Source organism: Triticum aestivum, chromosome 5B, assembly GCF_018294505.1.
Source record: "Triticum aestivum cultivar Chinese Spring chromosome 5B, IWGSC CS RefSeq v2.1, whole genome shotgun sequence".
In the NCBI taxonomy this organism is placed as follows: domain Eukaryota; kingdom Viridiplantae; phylum Streptophyta; class Magnoliopsida; order Poales; family Poaceae; genus Triticum; species Triticum aestivum.
In genome coordinates, this window is record NC_057807.1 from 660,920,276 (window position 1) to 660,939,823 (window position 19,548).

The 19,548-nt window shown below is 45.6% G+C and overlaps 1 protein-coding gene across 3 annotated transcripts; it reads left to right on the forward strand.

Moving 5' to 3' along the window:
• Positions 1-16,341: 16,341 nt before the first annotated feature.
• On the forward strand, positions 16,342-19,059 carry LOC123113987 (uncharacterized). Of its 3 annotated transcripts, XR_006456353.1 has the most exons (3): positions 16,342-16,712; positions 16,891-17,036; positions 18,291-19,059. XR_006456353.1 is itself a non-coding variant. In XM_044535334.1 (2 exons), exons 1-2 carry the CDS (start codon positions 16,485-16,487, stop codon positions 18,792-18,794), a joined length of 732 nt encoding a protein of 243 aa, XP_044391269.1. In that variant the 5' UTR covers positions 16,342-16,484; the 3' UTR covers positions 18,795-19,059. The 3 variants fall into 3 exon arrangements, 2 of the variants coding, with proteins under 2 accessions (XP_044391269.1, XP_044391270.1); XM_044535334.1 differs by lacking the exon at positions 16,891-17,036; XM_044535335.1 differs by lacking the exons at positions 16,342-16,712; positions 16,891-17,036 and adding an exon at positions 17,047-17,575.
• Positions 19,060-19,548: the final 489 nt, after the last annotated feature.

A 19,548-nucleotide genomic window follows, 5' to 3' on the forward strand; every position in this document is an offset into this window, starting at 1 on the left:
AACCTACATTTACTCAAATGGCCAAAAAAATTATTCTATTAAAAAACATATATTCTACAATGTCTACATTCTAAAACCTACATTTAAATTACCTACATTCTACAAGAACAGAGAGAAGGGAGGGAGGGAGGAGGGGTAGGAAGGAGGGAGGGAGGAGGGGGAGGAATGAGGGAGGAGGCTGGAAGGAGGGGGAGGGAGGAGGAGGGAGATAGGAGGAGCTACCCCGGTGGCGGTGATGGGGGCGGCGGGGGGAGGGGGGCGATAGTGGCGGGATGGACCAGGGAGCTAGGGAGGGAGGGGGCGACCGCTGCAGGATGGAGGAGGGAGCTAGGAAGGGAGGGGGCGATGGCAGCAGCAGCTGGCGGCAATGCGGCAGCGGCGGCGACGATGGGACATGCGGGGGAGTGTGAGAGTGGAGTGGAGAGGGGAGAGTGAGGGGCGGGTGGAGAAGATATGATGGCTTTAGCAGTAGCTTGCGTTAGGATAAAGCGGCAATAGCGCCTTATGAGAAAACACGCTACTACTAAGGCTAAGCATGTAAAAAAATAAAAAATACATTGGTCATCAATGGTCTTTTTGTGTAGAATCTAAATTGTCAGTATGAATCCTCACCGGTTTAGGAACCGGTGAAGATTCATATTGCGACCACAAATCCTACATATAGAGTTCAATGAAGACCAAGTGGTTGTGATGGTTTGAGAAGTAACACATTTAAGGTGGTAAACACCCTGTCCGCGAAGCGAGGCGGGACTAAACTTAGTTGCAAGGAGTGGACTAAACTTAGCAGCAGCGAGGGTTGGCGAAAAGCGCTACTGCTAAGTTCAATAGCAGTAGCGTGGTTACGAAAACGGCGCTACTACTATAGCTAGTCTGGCGGCAACGTCGTGGCAATTGTAGTAGTAGCGTTGTTTCCTCCTGACGCGCTACTGCTATGTGGGTATCAGTAGTGCGGTTTGTTTTCCCGCGCTACTGCTAAGTAGCAGTAGCACCTTATTTTAAACCGCACGGCTGGTAAAATTCTGTGTATAAAGTTTTCCCTAGTAGTGATACTATATTTGCTAGGGAGCGCGTTGGGGGCATGTCTAGCTATGACATGTTTGTGCTGCAGGAAGCACTTAACCCCCATGCGGTTGCTAAACCGAACTTAGCAGTTTTTCTTATGATTCACTTTCGGCGGCAGGCCAGACGACCGTCGGGACATATTCAAGTTGGTGGTCTTGTTACTCGTATCGCTGAGCGCTACCACTTGGACCTGGGGAGACTTAAGCACATCACCGACCGACCCACTGAGCTTAATTGGGGATTTATGATTAACTGTCATTTTATTGGTCCCAATTGGATTCATGGAGGGGACCACTCTTATAAGCTAAAGTTCCTTTGTAGCTCAGGCTACATGGAACCTCTTATCTTCAGCCCTCCAACATTGTTTTGAGATCCGTACTCTTCAACTAACTTACAGAAAGAAGATCTCTCTTTTTTGTTTCTCTTATAAGTGCCTCATGCCCGGCGGTGAGACTGTGACTGTTTGCTTGTCGTTGCCGCAAGCCCTTTCTGTGCCCACTCACAACATGTGGGTACTCACTATCGACGAGCTTAACGAGTTTAGAAAGGCAGCAGTCTAAGGTACCTTCCTCTCCTAATCCTCCATTCACTCCCAAGCCTCCTACCAAGATTTTTCATGATGGGGAGGGTGAGTGTGAAGAGGAGGAAGTCTTGATAAGGCGCATGGGATCATGTGCTCTCTTAAAGGGAAGAATCTCACAATCTTTCATTGTCTCATGGATATTATGGGTAAGCACACAAAGACCATCGAGGAGCTCGAAACCCTTCTTGTTGAGGAAAAGGAGATAAATGATCTCCTTGAGTGGAATGTCCAAATGGGGAAGCACATGATGGTTCCTTATGCATAACTATCAATCTAATGATAAGGAATACATGACTTGGATTCTTTGAAAAAGACAACTAAAACTTGAGCTAACTATTTCCAAGTGCAAAGTCGAAGTAGCTTATGCTTTTCTCTAAGATTTTGTGATCTTTGGCATGTCTTTCAAAGCTAAGACGGGGGGCTCATCAAACTTAAAGAGAGTCATGAGAAACTTGAACTTACTCATTTTGTAACTCATTTACAGCTGATATTGCGGTCCGGTTATATGTTTTATTCGATTTTAGTAAATGAAATTGGGGAGAAACCCTTGATACAAAAAAATCACACACGGGAAAACCATAAGCTCAACACACATTTACAAAGTAGAACATGAGTTTTGCTAGTGCCTTCAAGTTGTTGTTTGCTTTGCTACAGTTGGAAAAAGGTGCACAAGTGATGGTAAGATGAGATGACAAAGCAATGAAGGGAGAAAAGAATGAAGTGGATTGGAAGGAGAGGTGAGGAGAAACATGCTTACCTTTATCACCCACGAATGAGAGAAAAATGGTCAAAGTGATGCACATTGGGCGAAGAGGTAAGAAGCGGGGTTTTTCTTTTCCGAAGGAGGTTAAAAATCCCGACAATGCATCATTATGATGCACACAACTATTTTATGAATTATTAAGTAGAGCATAGAATAAAGGCAACCACCGTCAAGCCATTACAAGATATGAAATAAATACCTATGACTAAGTCGATTTCTAACACAAAAATGCCTTAAAGAAGATATGAACATCATCGCGCTATCGTCGCCAAGTCTAGCCAGAGACAACATTGACAAGGATTTCCATCCTAGTTGCCAAGATCGATCAATGAAGCAACACAACAACAAGTCAACAAAACCTTCAATAAGGTAACAATGCAAATTCATCACCTTTCAGTTCGACCAATAAAGGTGGGCCAAATACATCGATGCGCGTGCACATGCATCAACCCCCCCCCCCCCCCCCCCCCCCCCCCGCGATCTCCTTGTTGTGGCCATCGAGGGTCGCCACCCCTGCCGCAATGACCCAAGTTCAGGTTGGGATGACATCATGTTCAACGCACATTTTGAATTAATAAAACTATTTGATTGGTATATGTATCTATATTCGGGTTTGCTAATTCTCATCTAGATGAGAATCAAAAAAGTCTTATCTAACTCCTGCATCATTTGATTAATTAAACAAAAAAACCTACACAAATCTTCATGTAAAAATCAAATGGTGTAGAAGTTAGATGGGACTTGATTAATTCTCATGTAGAACGAGAGCTAGCCACTCCAATCCATATTTTTTTCATCCGGTGGCAACGCACTGCCATTTAACTAGAGCATTTACCTCAATTAATTATCATATTCTTAAATGGACGGTGCTGAAACTCAGCTTGGCGGTGACAGAGCAACAAGGTCGTGGTCCTTGGTCTAAAAGCTAAAGAAATGCTTAACTTCTCCTGGGTGCATTCCACGTCAAACGACCCCGGAGGATATTGACTAGCACAGTAGATGAACCCACTTCGCAAAGCCCTATATATAGCTTGCACGGCCGAAGCCGAACGAGTATCACACCGGGCAACTAAGCGCGTGACCGTCTACGAGTCATTGTGCGAACGTAAGTATACGTACATACACGCTGACCACGACCACGACCGACCGCCAGCCCACCGATCATCATGGCGATGCCCCCTCCTCCTCCGCCTCCTTTTCATCCTGCGACGGCCGGCGGCAAGCCTGAACGGAAGACGGTGGAGCGCAACCGTCGCAACCAGATGAACGCGCTGTACTACCGCCTGGACACGCTCGTCCGCGCCGGCGGCGCCGCCCCTTCTCCCGCAGTTCGTGCACATTTTACATCGATTGACCTCATATGTATATGTGTTTATATATACGCACCACGCGCATGCACGGACTCATGATGTTTATGTATGTACAGCCGGCGGCGGCGACGAGACCTGACAGGCTCGGGGAGGCGGCGGCATACATAAGCCAGACGGCGGAGCGGGTGGAGAGGCTCAAAGATAGGAAGCGCGAGCTGACCGCGGCCAGGGCGGCATCGACGACCGAGCTGGGCTCCGGCTCTGGTTCCTCGTCGGGGGCGGCGACCGTCGTCGTGGAGGTTCAACATCTTGGCTCGGGTCTGCACGGAATCCTCGTCACCGGTGCCCCTCCCAGCGACGGCTCGATGTTCCACCGTGCCGTGCGCGCGGTGGAGGAGGCCGGCGGCGAGGTGCAGAACGCACACTTCTCCGTGGTCGGCGCTAGGGCCGTGTACACCATCCACACGCTGGTGAGCTCGCGCCGTTAACCATTAGACATTTTGGGTTACAATATGTCCTTCAAATGAATACAATCTAGCGTCATGATATCTTTAACGAATATCGATCTTGTAGGTTGGAGAGCAGCAGGGCAGCATCGAGAGGGTGGTGCAAAGGCTCAAGGAAACAGTACGTTGACGCTAAGATCCCGTCGTGAACGAGAAAATTCTCCTTAATCCCAGACAGAAACTAAACTATTTCGTGTGAAACTGATGACAAATTTGTGTGTTGCATTGTAGTGCTACTACAGTAGTAACGCTAGTCGGCCAGCATGCATGCATGCATACATAGCGCGTGCAATTCTTCTTGAGAAATTAGCGTGTTGGCTATCAGTCAACGCGGCATGCATTGGTTTACATAGCTCAAGATGTGTTACAAAACCAGTAGCCCTATGCAGATTGCAGATGATCTACGAATATATGTGTGGTTTCTTATTGTTCACGCTATTGAAAAAATTGTACTCTTACATCGAGTCTAATAAAGAAGATATATGTATGTATATGCTATATCTCATGTCTTACTTTTGTTGACTGTTTTGATCTACGACATGTTGCAGGCCTTCGTAGGGCCGTCTCCAATAATTTGGAGCCCTAAGACGAAATATAAATTGGGGCCTAAAATTTGACGAGTCAACTAAAATTCATGTGCCTGCTCGATATAGATGGATGTGTTGTTCTTATCCTTGAGCAGCCAAGTGAATGAAGTGCCAAGTGGCATGCTTTGCAGTTCTCGAACCTAGAGAAGTAGAGATGCGGAACTTTGTACTTCAGCGGGTTAGGGTTAGAACGTGGAGACCGTGGTGGTAGCCAGATTGGGATGGGGATGTGGTTAGGGAAATTGGTGGAAGCACGAGTGAGTTGGACCAGGTGGCTCCAAGATGTTTTGAGGGTTTTTAAGGGGAAAACCGACATGGGATGGAGGTGGGTGAGGCAGAAGAAGTGATCATGGAGAGGGCTTGAGTGAAATGCTCAAGAGCGAGACAATTTTTTTACCCCTAATGTTCTACGGTATAATTTTCGTAAAAGTATAAAAGTATAATTTGCAAGTAGAGTACATCAAACTCCAGTTTTCTCTGACTTGAGAAACATCAAATAGAAATGGAATCAAATGAATTCAAGGATGCAATCCACTCACTGAGATAGTCAACATTCTTTGCCTTTGTCCTATGCTTGACCAGCAGAAGATTCTGTTTGTGTCTATGCTTCTAAGACATAATTCCTGGCACTTCATTTTTAAGAATCTTTCCATTCTATTCCATCCAAATATTCCAGCAACCCGTGATGATAATATCTAAAGCAATCTACTTGGGAAAAGTCTGATGCAGTAACACAACTTCATCAAAGAATAAGATTCCCCTGTGTCTATTTGGAGAGATTGAATGCCAACAAGATTGAGCAAAGGTACAGTCCCAAAGAAGATGACAAATTAAATGATCTCCTCTATGTTTTCATTACAAAGCACACATTCAAAAGAATCCATGTGAAAGGATTTCCTATTAAGTAGACCCTTGGTGTTGAATCTATCATACAATGACAACCAGAAAAAAATTGTGTTTGATCCTGCTTGCACACTTCTAGAGCCAATTAAAGAGAAAGCAAACACTAGATTGACCCATGATGTGCCTTTACATTTTCCCAGAGGAGTATACATTTGTTTTCTAGTTGTATGACCAAGTATTAGCAGTTGTAGAGAAATTGGCCTGAATGAGTGTCTGCTCAAGCTATTAAACTGTAGAAAAAGCTTGTTTTGAAAGTGGCCCTCTGACATTTTTCAGTGATATTCTGATCAACTAGCATTGTTGCCAAGGAGACTTTTTTTTATTAATGGCAAAAGAGTGAAGCTCTGGGAATTGTTGAGCAAATGGAGGTCCATTGCAACTATCTTCCCAAAATAATACTAATTGTCCAGTGCCAACAATGCAATGTGCCACTTCCTTGTATAGTGGAATGAGCTTTAAGTGTGATTGCCACTAAAATGAACCCTCCAGTTTTCCATGAGGAGGGGTTAATGGATAAATATGATTCCCAAATTAGACTAACCCAAGGAAGATTCTCTTTGCTGTGAGACTTGTGCAGATTTTTAAGGAACAAAGCTTTATTTTGTTTGGCAATGTACAAAACTCCTAAGCCCCCATGTTTTTAGGTTTGCGAACAATCTCGTAGGCAATCAGAGTTGGTCTAGTTTCTTCAGATCCAAGTTTCCTACACAAACGCCTGAAATACTTGTTGATCTGGTCCAATACTCCCAAAAGGAGTGGCAAGACAACACATGAAATATGTAGGCAAAGACGAGAAGGCAGTCTCGATGGGTTGTAATCTGCAATCGTATAAGATTAGAGTTGAGCATCCTGAAATTCTTCTCTCAATTATCTGCATCGTAGCATTGAAGTCCTCAATTCTGAGCTTGCTTGTGATGAGAGCCAGTCCCAAGTAGGTAAAAGGGAAGGATCCCAACTCACAACCAATAGTGGTTATAATGAATTCGATCTTCCCAGGAGCAACATTAATGGGAATTAACACAGATTTGATATAACTGACCTTAAGTCCACTTTGAGCAGTGTGCAGTAGGAGGTATTTGACTTGGAGCAGTTGCATATCTTCAGCAGGCAAGGCCAATTCATCTACATATTGGATGGCAGGGGAATCATAGCATGAATCAACTTGGAGTGGAGCACATATGATGTTGTTTCGCATGGCTTCATTAATAATTGACTGTAGAAAATCAGCAAACGGGACAAAGAGTAAATGAGAGAGGATATCCCTCCTCACTCCCCTTTACAGTGGAATTGTATTCCTAAAATCCCATTTAGTAGAACAACACAGGTACCAGACTCAAAGATCACTTTAATCCAGCAACTCCATCTTTTCCCAAATACTCTAGTCTCCAAAATGTCTAAGATGAGGTCATGCTCAATGAGATCAAATGTTTCAAAATCCAGTTTAAGAATGATAATCTCCTTCTTGGACTGATAGCATCGGTTAAGGTATTCAAAAGCCCAAGTCAAGCAATCTTGAACCGATCTAGACTTTTAAAAAACCATATCGATTGACATGAACCAAACCGAGAATGATTTTCTAGAGCCTATTTGCCAAAAGCTTGGTTATAATCTTAATAGTGTAGTTTAGCAGGGAGGCCTGAAATCACTTGGAAGCATTGGGTTATCCTTCTTTGGGATCAAGGTGATGAAGGATGTGTTGATACTTTGAAGAATAATATTACCTTGGAAGAAATCCTGAACTAGATTATAAAAATCTTCAGAAATGATATTCCAGCAAGACTTGATGAAGGCTCCATTGAAACCATCAGGGCCTGGTGCTCTTTCTAAACGAAGTTGGTCCACCACAATATCAATCTCTTCTTTAGAAAAATGAGCTTCCAAATCTTGAAATCCATCACAACTCTCAAGCAAAGTGCTAAGATCAAAAGCTTCATAAATCTGAGTTGCGTTACTTAGTCTCTGCTTGAATGGCCTCCAAAGAGCAACAACTTTTGCATGATGATCAGTAACTTCTTTTCCTAGTACGTCTAGCAGGGTGGAAATATGATTTGCTCTGTATTTCATGATTGCTTTGGCTTGGGAAAACTTGGTATTTTCATCCCATAATTTCTATCATCTAATAGTAGCTCTCTGTTTCCAATAAGTTCTTTGATAAGATAGTAACTTGGGATAGTGCTCCCTAATAATGTTTCAGCTATTCCATTCCTCATTTGTCCGTACTCTGAATTCCTCAATTAGATCAAGCATAAAATAACTTCATTGCAAGCCTTAATAGTAGCAGCAAGGTTGAAAAAAGTTCTTGGACCAAATGTGTAGACCTTTCCTAAGTCTCTTGAATGTTGTAGTAATTCTTTCAGCACTATCTTTCTCATTTATATTTTGATTCCAAATTCCTTGAACTACGTCTTTGAAATCATTGTGCTCCAACAAAAAATTCTCGTATCTAAGAAGCATGGATCAAGAGAAAAACATAGGTAATCTCATTCATTTTTTAAGATCAAGATAATTGACTGGTCACCCACTCACTCATTCCCGGCCAAGGAGTGGAGACCTTGGAAATCGTTGCATGCGTGTAACAATGTGTTAGCAAAACTACAAAAAAAGAAGACAATGCGTGAGAGAGGGATGTTTTTAGAAGAAAATTTATGGCACCCATGTCTCTGAAATGGAGATTTCGCAAGGCCTATCTCGCGTCTCTAAAGATACTAAGCTCTCTAAAAAAAGGAGCTATCTGATTGATTGGGATTGTAGGGAGTGCTAGGGCCACATTGTCAGCCGATGAGGTGGCTTGTTCACCGCTGAGTCCACCTTCCATTCCACATTTCAAAGAGGAGAAATGGTGCAAATTATTGATACATGCAGCCAACAAGCTCATAAACTCTACTATGAAGTTAAAGGTTATACAATAGAAACACTGATACGCCAGTTAACTGCAATTCTTTTCAGTTTTATAGTCAAGTAGATCCAAGCCGTTGGATGTTGGATGGAAACAAACAGATGAATGTCTTTTTTCTTCCTCTGAAACGTTTTCTGAACAGATGACGAACAACGCACCCTCTTTCTCCCCTAAACATTTTCTCTCCCTTGCCTTGCTCGGGCGGGCTCCTGAAACCACTTAAATTTATTTTAGACTTTTTGGTGATGTCCGTTCAGTGGGAGGAGACATTCCCCTCGACAACAAAATGCCTATAATGATTTCATCAATCTCAAGATGTTATGCTGGCTCAGTATCTCGGATGTGCTCATAGGGTGTCCATGCGTGTTTTCAAGTGGTGAGTGTATGTGCATGTTGTGAGCATCTGCGATTGTACTGTGTTAAAAAATACGCCAAACTATTGTGTTGTGCTATGTTGTATCTCTCTCTGGTATATGTATCTGTTGTGTTGTATCTCTCTCTCTCTCTCTGGTATATGAAATGAGCTTGCGTATTCGCGAAAAAAATATGCAAAACTCATGCACGTTTGATGCTTCACATCCGCTAGATGATCTCATCCTTTTGTCTCTAAGATCAAGCAGAGTCTCCGAGCGATATATAGGATATAAGATTAGATCATTTGAAAAATCCTCCGTTTCTTACAGTGACTAAACGGAGATAGCAATAATACACTGCGCTGGCCGGCATGTCTAAACGCCTATAATTAATTATTAACCGGAGGTTTTGATGCTTAAGCATTTAACTATTTCGTGATAGTAACATCCGTGATAATACACACGTTGCATATATATGCATGCCCCACGGGCTGCGAGTCACAGCAGTGCGCCCAGAACACAAAGGACAAGATGAAGAAAAGCCCTGCCGCTCTCGGCCGCCGGCAGGCCATCACCGTTCTCGTCGCCTTCGTTGCCGCTGCCAACCTTGTCCGGTCCTCCATCGCCCAGGTATGCCCGCCGCCGCCGCCGGAATCAATCCAGCGAACCGACGTCAACCGGCCCGTGACGATCGAGAGGTTCGTGTGCAACATCGAGAACCGCATGGGGAACAAGGACTACGAGATCTCCTTCGGCGGCTGCGACAACGGAATATCGTTCGACGTACGCGACGGCAAGTCGACCGAGTCCCTGTGCTACTATTCGGCGGCCGGCCGGGTGGGGAAGACCGTCAAGAATTTCGGCCAGCCCCTCGTCCTCCCGGCAAGCACCAGTGTGGCGTGCCGGTGGGTTTACGCCGGGAACTACATGGACGGGGTGGAGGTGTGGAGCGAGGACTGGCCGGAGGCGGGGTCGTGCAAGGATGGGGCCGGCGGGAAGTGCAGGATCGTGTTCGACGAGCACAAGGTGGTGACCCTCGTCACGGCCAAGGGGAGGAGGGTGCTGGGCGACGTCGCCGTCAAGGAGTGCAGCAAGAACTGGTTCGGGTGGCTGCCGTTCGGGCTCGGCTGCACCTACCCCAAGCACGACCACCGCTACGTTGGCCGTATCGTGCAGTAACTAGCAAGGACCGTGGTATATAACTAGAGGAACAGGCGCGCTTTGCGGCGCCGGGTTAAGAGCTTTGTTCGACCATCCTTGTTGCCGCAGTGTTGCGTCACATGCAAATCTAGTTTTGAATGAAGTGTCGTTGTTTGTGATGGCGTTTTACATGAGCTTTCAGATGTATGGTCCTCTAATTTGAATGGCATTTGGATGTATGGTCATTTGTGTGACTTGTGTTCTCCAGGGGCGGAGCCAGGAAATTTTGCTAATGGGTTCACTAAGGGTTTAAGTATGAATAACTATTGCATGCAGTGATGGAGTTTGCTAGAAATTTCCAATATAAGCTCACCAAAAAAAATATCTGATGCAAGGTTGGGGGCCAATGCCCCCCCTCATAACATTATTCGATGGGGTCATTCTAGACTTTCTATTAGGTTAAAGTCAAGAAAATACATACCTATATGTAGGTGGCAGATAAAATTCATTGGGTTCACTTGAACCCAACCTTTCTACGCTGGCTCCGCCGTTGATTGTCTCCATGTGCATGGGTCTCCTATAGTCCGATTCAATATTTTTTCGGAAAGAGTCCTGTTTGGTAGGAATTGGTTTTTACCTCAAGCCATTGACGCCCTGTATCTCAAACCTTGTAGCTCAAATTTGTTTCGGTTACCAATGATAGTATCTATGCAACATGCAAACTGCAAGCCAAAATCAGATAGTAAAATATACAATTATCTACTCCTTCCGTCCCACGTGTAAAAAACGCTCTTATATATTGAAAGGAGGAAGTAGGTGCAAACAATGGATCTTCAACACTCGATTATCAATAAATTTTGATACATAATCCAGAAAACGAACCTAAAAAGATAGTTTCCCAGTGTTAGGGTCATAATAGGATAAACACTAACATGAAGTAAACAGAAGGAAATAATGTAGCCTGGACAAATTTAAATAAAGGGATGCATATCATCACCTTACCCAAAGCTCTACCTAAAATTAGCCAAACTCTTTCAAAAGTAAGAGCGGCTAGAGGATGAGCTACATGTACAGTCTAATGGGTCTCCATATATAGGCAGAAATTACACATGATGTGGGACCGATCAAGTTTCCATAGTGGCAACTTTTTTGAGCCCCCTCTCTATCATCAGTTATCATAGCCTGGTTGACATGCCAAATTGTTAGTTCCCCCATATATCACTGCATTTACCTGTTTGAAGAGCGACTATTGAATTCTGCCGCAGGATGCAAGCCACATAGGACGTACAACTCATGACCACAACATAAGAGTATCTATAGCCGGGGGCCCCCAAACCTACCTCAAACGACCAAACCAACCTCAAACGACCGGACGGCCCGCTCGGTCACTGACCGGTCACGATTTTTCAACCCAGACGCCCGCCCTCAAATGGGTCTCAAACGCCCGGGCTGACCGACACCCCTCTTATCCAACCAAAATATTGGGCGGATACGGGGGCGCCAGGGCACGCCCGCCACGTCGGTCCGCCGCGGTGTGAACGCTGCATGACACCGCTCCGGCTCGCCGGCCGATACCAAATCCGGCTATTTACGCCGATCGGCGTCCCTCAACCCTAACCCATCCACCTCCCCCTGTCCACACCGCCAGTCCGAGCCCATCCACCTCCTCCCTCTCCCGTCCCGATGCTCTGCCCACGCTCCGGCGCTCCGCCATGGTCCAGAGGAAGATCACCTACTACGCAATGCTCACGCCGGAATGCCGGTACAAGATCCAGCGGGAGATCTAGGCGAGACAGGACGCGCACGCCGCCCGCATCGCTGTCGGGCTGCCTTCGGACACGCCGTAGCCGGAGAAGGAGGAGGAGGAGCCGGGGGAAGAGGAGAGAAAGGAACCGGCTTCGATGGAGGTGGAGGAGGCGGAGCAGCCTGAGCCGGAGCTGTCGGGCTTCAACATGGAGCAAGCGAAGACGGAGTTCGCCGTCTCCCAATGGGAGGAGATGGCGGAGCAGCAGGCCATCCTGGAGTCCATCCAGGATGATGCCTATGTGGAGGCCAACAGGGCGTTCCTCCAGCAGGAGCGGGCGGCGTCCGACACGCTCTTCGCCGAACTCGACGCAAAGATAGAGGCGAAGGGGGCCAGAGCGGAGCAGTCGGAGGAGCTGGAGCTGCAGCTCCCGCCCATGCCGCTGGAGCCGGGCGCGGAGATTGTCGGCATCTCGATGACGAGTAGCTAGGTGATCAGCGTAATACGTAGGTTTATTTATTTGCATATCTTTGTATGAATTTGAGAATCTAGTATGAGATGTCCGGATGTAACTCTTGAAATTTAAAGGGTCATATTTGACATATCCGGCTGTAGATGTTCTAAGCTACTTTACCAATGAGATATTGAGATGTCCCAGCATAGTGAAATTGTTTCAACCGTCAATCTGTTACCAGCTGATATAATGAGGCACTCCCTCTGTCTCGAAATATAAAACGTTTTCTTGCATGTCTTATATTTTGAGCTAGAGTACCTTGTATCCGTAAAACCGTGCAATCTCAGTCAATGGTAAGCATTCCAAAATGAGGAATAATCTAGAATATTAAAAGATATCATTAAGGTGGTAGGCACAAAACTGCCAAATGGTATAAGAATGAGATTATCAGCTTGATTTCTTGAAGACTGGCAGGACTAATTACTATATTTAAAAAAAATACTTAAAATGCTAGTATTGTATGAGATCACATCATGAATAATGCAAAATCAATGTACAAAATAATAGTGAAGGTAGTACTATATGATTGAGAGAAACATATTGACCGGAGCACAAAGTTAAGCATATTCATTCTCGGCCTCTGCTTCGCTACCACCTCCAGACACACACAAACCATAGAAGGGCAGATGAGTCATTTCAAGAAAATGTATACCCACCTCGTATTGTACACGTACCCGCCGGTCGTACCGATACATGCGCCCATGCAAAAAAAAAGTCCACGATCACGCCCGCCTGCTGCCCACCTAGGTCGCCGGCTTCGGACGCTGTTCCAACCCCATCATACGCCGCTTCTCACCGTCCCTATCCCACGCGGCGGATCCTGCAGGCACTGACCGCCCCGACGTCCCACACCGCGTTCGCCTCCACTAACCGCAGTCGTCCCCCGCCGCGGGTCCGTCCCATAATCCTGCGGCTTCCTCATCTTCCACGCCGCCGCTGGCTAGAATCACGCCAGAGACCCCTTCCCCAAGGCCTCGTCGGCCTTGACCGGTGACATCAACACTGTCGCCCAAGGTTTGCCATCTAAACCTAGCATGACCGATCGAAGTGATTTAGTTTTTGTAAAAAATAATTTAATTTTTTTCAATCTTGCAATTTTTTGATCGGCATGACCCACTATATGAACTTTAACACGAGATAAAGTTTATTTATCAATGTTGTGCAATGTTGCTAGTTAGGTGTGTTCACATGGATGAAGAAACCGCATTCATGGGCGATGAGAATGGTACTGGTAAGGTCACTCGGACCTATAACGATAGTATTAACGAAGATGAGGATAACAGTGACAACGAATCATGCTCGTCATATGATATCTTACCTTCGGAGGATTTTGAAAATAATGAACTTGGTGCAAACAATGAAAACGTAAGTGATGTATATTTTGATTACATATTTGAACTTGCAAAGTACCGTATGGCTAATTATTTGTCTATGTATATTAATTTACAGGAAGATGTGGATGTTGAGAATGAGCAAAACAATTTCCAGGAATCATTCACCGATAACTTGAGCCAGGTTCGTTCAATCATTTTGTACGGCGCGAAGTAGTATGAAATAAATGATGGTAATTGACATAGTTTCATATGTAATTTTGTAGGAGGGGTCAGCTGGTTCTGACGATGATCACAACAAAGCAGAGATGGACAACGAGGAGGCTCAAAACCAGCAACGGATGCGGGAGACACATTGAAAGGTCATGGCTTTGACATTTCGGTTCCAAGGGGATGCATTCATATTCTACAACAAGCACCCCAAAGAGTGTGGGTTCAGCATCAGGAGGGAGAAGGTGAAATGAGGGAAAGGGCCTTCAGGAATTATTCAGTTCAGGCGGTTCTTTTGCTCCAGGGCAGGGAAATGGCAAAGCAAATTCATAACCATGGAGGGCCGCACCCACAGGCTTAGACCTAAGACTCGTTGTGAGTGCGGTGCATAGATGACGGTGAAGTTGGACAGAGCACGTGGAGTTTGGTTCGTCGCGTCATTCATGGACGATCACAACCACGCGCTGGCGCAACCCGGCGAGGTCCCATTTTTGTAGTTACACAAATGGATTGGAGATGGCACGAGGGCAGAGATATTGGCGATGCAAGGGTCTGGGATCAAAAAGCAAATAATGGTCGACAACTTCATCAACAGCTATGGTTCGAACGATAAGTGCGGACTTAGAGCATCTCCAACAGTCGCCCCAAACGACGCGCGCGCGTGGTAAACACAGCTTTTAGCGCGCGCGGGGCGGTTTGCCGCGCTCCAGCGGCCGCGGGAACCGTTAGCGCGCGCGAAAAGGCGCCAGCTCGCGCGCAAGATTTGGCGCGCCGCTTCGCGCGCGCCTATAAAAGCTGCGCGCGCCACGCGCCTTCTCCACACACATCTCTTCCCCTCTCCCTCTCCCTCTCTGCCATGCGCCGCTCCAGCGCCCCGCCACCGACGCGCCGCCATGCCGTCGCGCCGCCGAGGAGCGTCCGGCTACCGTGGCGTCCGCCTGCGGCCCAACGGCAGCTACACCGCGGAGATACGCTCCGGCGAACTCCGGCTCGCCCTCGGCACGTACGGGACGGCGCGACAGGCCGCCCGCGCGTACGACGCGGCAGCGTGGCGCCTAGGCCGGCCGCGCGGCCAGATGAACTTCCAAGATGTGTACACGCTCGAGCAAGCGCTCAACCTCGCCCCTCTGCCTTGTCTGAACACGGCCGAAGACCATGCGGAGCACGCCGAGCGGCAACGCCGCCTCCTCGTCGCCCAGGAGGACGAGAGGGTCATGGCGGACTGGCGCCAGCGCCACCCGGAGGACGTCGCCTACGAGCAAGCCTACTGGGCAAGGCGCCGCGAGGAGGACACGCAAAGGCGCCGCGCGTCGCGGTTGGACAGGTGTCGGCGGAAGGCGTTGGCGAATGCGCAGACCGACCTCGTTGCAGCAGGTGGGCAGTCGTTCTTCACGCCGAACGATGAGCGGTGGCTGGACATCTGGCTATCTACCTCGGACGACACCGCCGAGGATGATAGTGGTGATGATGATAGCGACTTAGAGTAGTTTTTTTTGTTAATGCAATCTATGTTTATCGTTTGTCGTTTTTATTTTATGCAATCTATGTTTCGGATGTAAAATACCTTTGTATCGTTTAATCTATGCAATCTATCTAGTTTTTTTAAAAAATTCAACTTTTAAAAATGCATACATTTCTAGTCGCGCGCGCTGCATTTCAGCGCGGCTGCTGGAGCCAGCGCAGGCGGGCGCGCAAAACCAGCCGCAGCGCGTGCGCTAACAGGTTTTTTATGCGCGGCGCTTTAGCGCGGCTGTTGGAGATGCTCTTACTAGGTGAGATGCTTACAATGTGTGCTGCAGAGAGAAAATGAAGGTCATTGCAAAGGGTGATGCTGAGACGGTAGTGGACATTATGAGGAGCAGAAAGTCGAAGGACCCTGACTTCTTCTTTGAGTACGTGCTTCATAAGGAAGGACGGTTGAAGAGTATGTTCTGGTGCGATGCACAGTCACGGATGGACTATCAGGACTACGGAGATGTGGTCGTGTTTGACAACACATATAAGATGAACAGATATGGTATGCCATTCCATCCCCTTTGTCGCTGTTAATAACCACCGTTGCACCACTGTTTTTGGTTGCGCCATTATTTCTGAGAGACCAAAGAGACGTACATGTGGCTTCTCCAGACATCTATGAGGCAAACTGTCAGCAGACACTACAACAAAACATGTCAGTAGGCACGTTTTTTCTAAGACGCTTTTATATTCGTCTCTATGCTGAAAGCATCTAATATGTAGGGACGTTTTTTGAGACGATGTAAGTACCGTCACAAATCTTATTTTTAAGGTATATCTCATTTATTATATTTTACATGTGTAAATAGGTATAGACGATTTTTGAGACGTTTTAGGATACATAAAAGAGTTTAACAAATAAATAATAAAACCAAAGTATTTTTTTGTCTCCAAAAAAAAACCTTATCCGCCGCCACGTCCTGAGCCGCCCATCTATGCCGCCGCCGCCGGGCTGGCTCCTCCTCCACCCCTGCGCCCCGTCCCAATCTCCACAGCCTCCAGCGACCAACTCCATCTCCTGCCTCCTGCAACTGGTCCTGCCAGTGCGCTGCGTCCGCCGCCGGTGAATGCCCTCCGCAAGGACTGCCCCTCTTCTCTGGCGCTCCTCGGCCGTCCCCGACCCTTTGCCTGGTCGCCAGGGACGTGCTGCTCCACGCCTGCTCCAGCCGGGGGCCGTCGCCCGCCGCGCCGGCTCTGGCGCTTTGCTCCGGCCAATCCCGGGCTGCTCGCCTGCTCGGCCGGGCTCTGCCGCCCAGGACTTGCTGTCAACAAACAACAATCAGGCTGGGACAGGGGTAATTTTCTGAGAAATCTCTCTCTTCTGTTCTTCCTATCAGTGTATGATGAAAATGAAATTAAATTTGAACTGAAAAATTGTGTATCAGCGTATATGCAGGGGACTGTGTATATGTATAATGTATTGTTGATTTGGAAGGGAATGCATTTTAGTATCAATTTCATTTCATTCTGTAGAAATAGAAGAGGAAGATATATTTCATTAGAAGTTTCAACACCCGGTGTTTCAGTTGGACTGAATCAACTCCACAAATTGGAACAACCATATATCGGACCATTGTCTTTGGCTTCAAACAACCCGCCTTCAATCTCAACTCGAGAAAGTACCTCGTTTGTATCTTGTACTTTGTATTGAAGTTTTCGGCATGTTTTTATATATTTCGTTGTATCATTAAGAATTAAGTTTAAATTCTAATTTATGGTGCAATTAAGACTTATTTTGTATGATTTAGTATATTTTTAGGTAGCTATAGCCTTATGGACGCTAAGTTTTTCCCTTGCGCTTTTTTTCTAGGCATACTGATGATATATTCTTAATGAAGTCTGTTAAAGGTAGTTTTCACCATATTTTTGAAGCAGATCCATATGCTAGGATGAACTGAACTGAACTAAGCTTTGCCTTTGACTTTTTGATCATTTTCTGGTTGTCCTGGTGAACATAGAGACACTTAAAATGTTTTAATTGGATTCTGGTACAAGCTCGCTGCCTTGCTCCTCACCGAGAGACATACCATTTGTCCAAAAGTATCAAGCATTGGACGTAAAGTGGACAACCTATTCGGTACTGAAACAATATATGTAGCATGTATGAAGCTGAATCATGCTTATAACACTGAAGAACAGAGTAACTTCAATAAAGCAAGTAAGTAGCTGCAGTCTTCCCGGATTTTTGATAAAGAAATCAGCAAGTGCCACTCACCCAAGTTGTCTTTTCAGCGTATCCTACCATGCGCCAATGAGGCAAGTGGTAGTGTTTCCTAAAAATCTCTTTTTCCTGAAGGTGTAAACACATGCAGCAACTGACCGTGTGCATTAGAAATTTAGAATGCACTGTTTGATAATTACTCTCTTAGGCCCTGCTTGCTAACTTTGAAAAAATATGCGACCGGCTACCCTTCAACAACTGCCAGTCACTTGGGGACTGTTTGATTTCCAGCCAAATGTTGCCAGATATATGGTTAGGCACACATAACTTTCTGAGGTGAGTGAATGTTCGGCTGGCTGACACAGTTGTGGCTTGCGACTTTACTAGTCACATGTAAGGAGTATATTTTGGCCACACTTTTGTGGCAAGCCACACTCTGTCCCGAGGGGTAATAATTACTACTTTTGGCTTAGCTGTGTCAAAGTAAGCTTTTAACCAAACTGGGGTGTTAAATTGGTCTTAAGTTTCAATCTTGTATTGTAGATCATCACATATGTTCTCTGTTTCTTATTCAATGATGTCTTATCTGACTCGTTAATGAGTCTACTTAATATCCTTTTCAACTTTGCTGACTGGTTGGAACAAAAGGTACATTTTACCGTATTCATGTACTCTGAATTATGCACCTGAATTTAACTAATTGTACATACAGGTTTTACAAAGCGATGGACCAACTATTACAGAAAAGGTAAGAGCTTTGGCTGGAAAACCCAACATAGACGGGGTGTGCTATAGTGGCTATGTCATCAACAACTTCAGGTTCCACACGATGAGTCATGAGTCAGGGCATGTCACACAAAATAGTGGTGTAGTGAACATTGCAGAAAATGGTGTTAGACATTATGGCAGATTAAGTGGCATCTTTGAATTGTCATACAATGATTACAAGGTGGTGTTCTTTAATTGTGATTGGTATGATGTCTACCATGAAGTTGGCATTCAAACAGATGAGTTTGGGTTCACTCTTGTGAACAAGTCTGGGAAAATACACACAGGGGATGAGCTAGAAGATGATCCTTTTGTATTTTCCTCCCAAGTGCAGCAGATTTTCTTTGTTCAAGATCCAAAAGCTGAACTATGGAATGTAGTAGTGGAAGTCAGGCCTCATGATCTTTTTGACATGGGTGCTGAAGAATCATTGGATGAAACAGATTAGAGCATTGTGATTTTGGTTCAGGCTGAAGTATGGTGGAAGCTCTTTGCTCGTGTGGTTCTTTGCATGCAACTACAATTTTAGTTATGGTTTCAGTAGCACAAAGTCAGAATGCTTTATTATAGTTTATGGTTGTATTTTTTGTACTAATTTAGGGCACAGCCCAAGTGTACTTGGTTGTTAATTGCAAGTTGATTCTGCAGAATTTCTGTTCTGGAAAGTGAAGTATCACCTTTGGTTTATTGATTATTCCCACATGTTACAGTTATCTGGTGTTATTATATTACATGGCTGAGAAATGTTTAATATACATTTGTGAATTCTTCTTTTTTAAGATCATGCCTTCAACACTCGTCTTTTACATGACTGCATAATTGGGAGGTGCGTAGTTTAGCTAAATGGAATTAATGTGTGTTTGAATGTAAGAAACTAGGTTATATCAGACTGATGTGCTTTTGTCTGTCCATTGTCAAATGTGTTGCCACAATGTCACAAGTGCAATTTTCTAAGACTATTGACTATCAGAATTCAGAAGTGGCAAACTGGCAATGCAGTCTAGACAGAAACATTCTGTTATGTCCATGGACCAAGTCATTTTGTTCGGATTGTAGATTTCTTTTACCTTGCTAGGATCCAAATGGTGGGTCCAACATTACCAAATTTGGCAGCTTTTTGCTACCATTTTAGTACCAGCTGCCAAATTTAGAACCGAAAATTTGGCCTAAAACTTGAACGGAAAAACAAAGTGTCCATAAAA

Excerpts from the sequence above, each read along its gene's own strand:
- LOC123113987 (XM_044535334.1), top strand. The coding sequence starts at position 16,485 with ATGCCCTCCGCAAGGACTGCCCCTCTTCTCTGGCGCTCCTCGGCCGTC. Across the intron at positions 16,713-18,290 it reads ACAATCAGGCTGGGACAGGG|GTTTTACAAAGCGATGGACC; the intron begins GTAATTTTCTGA and ends TTGTACATACAG.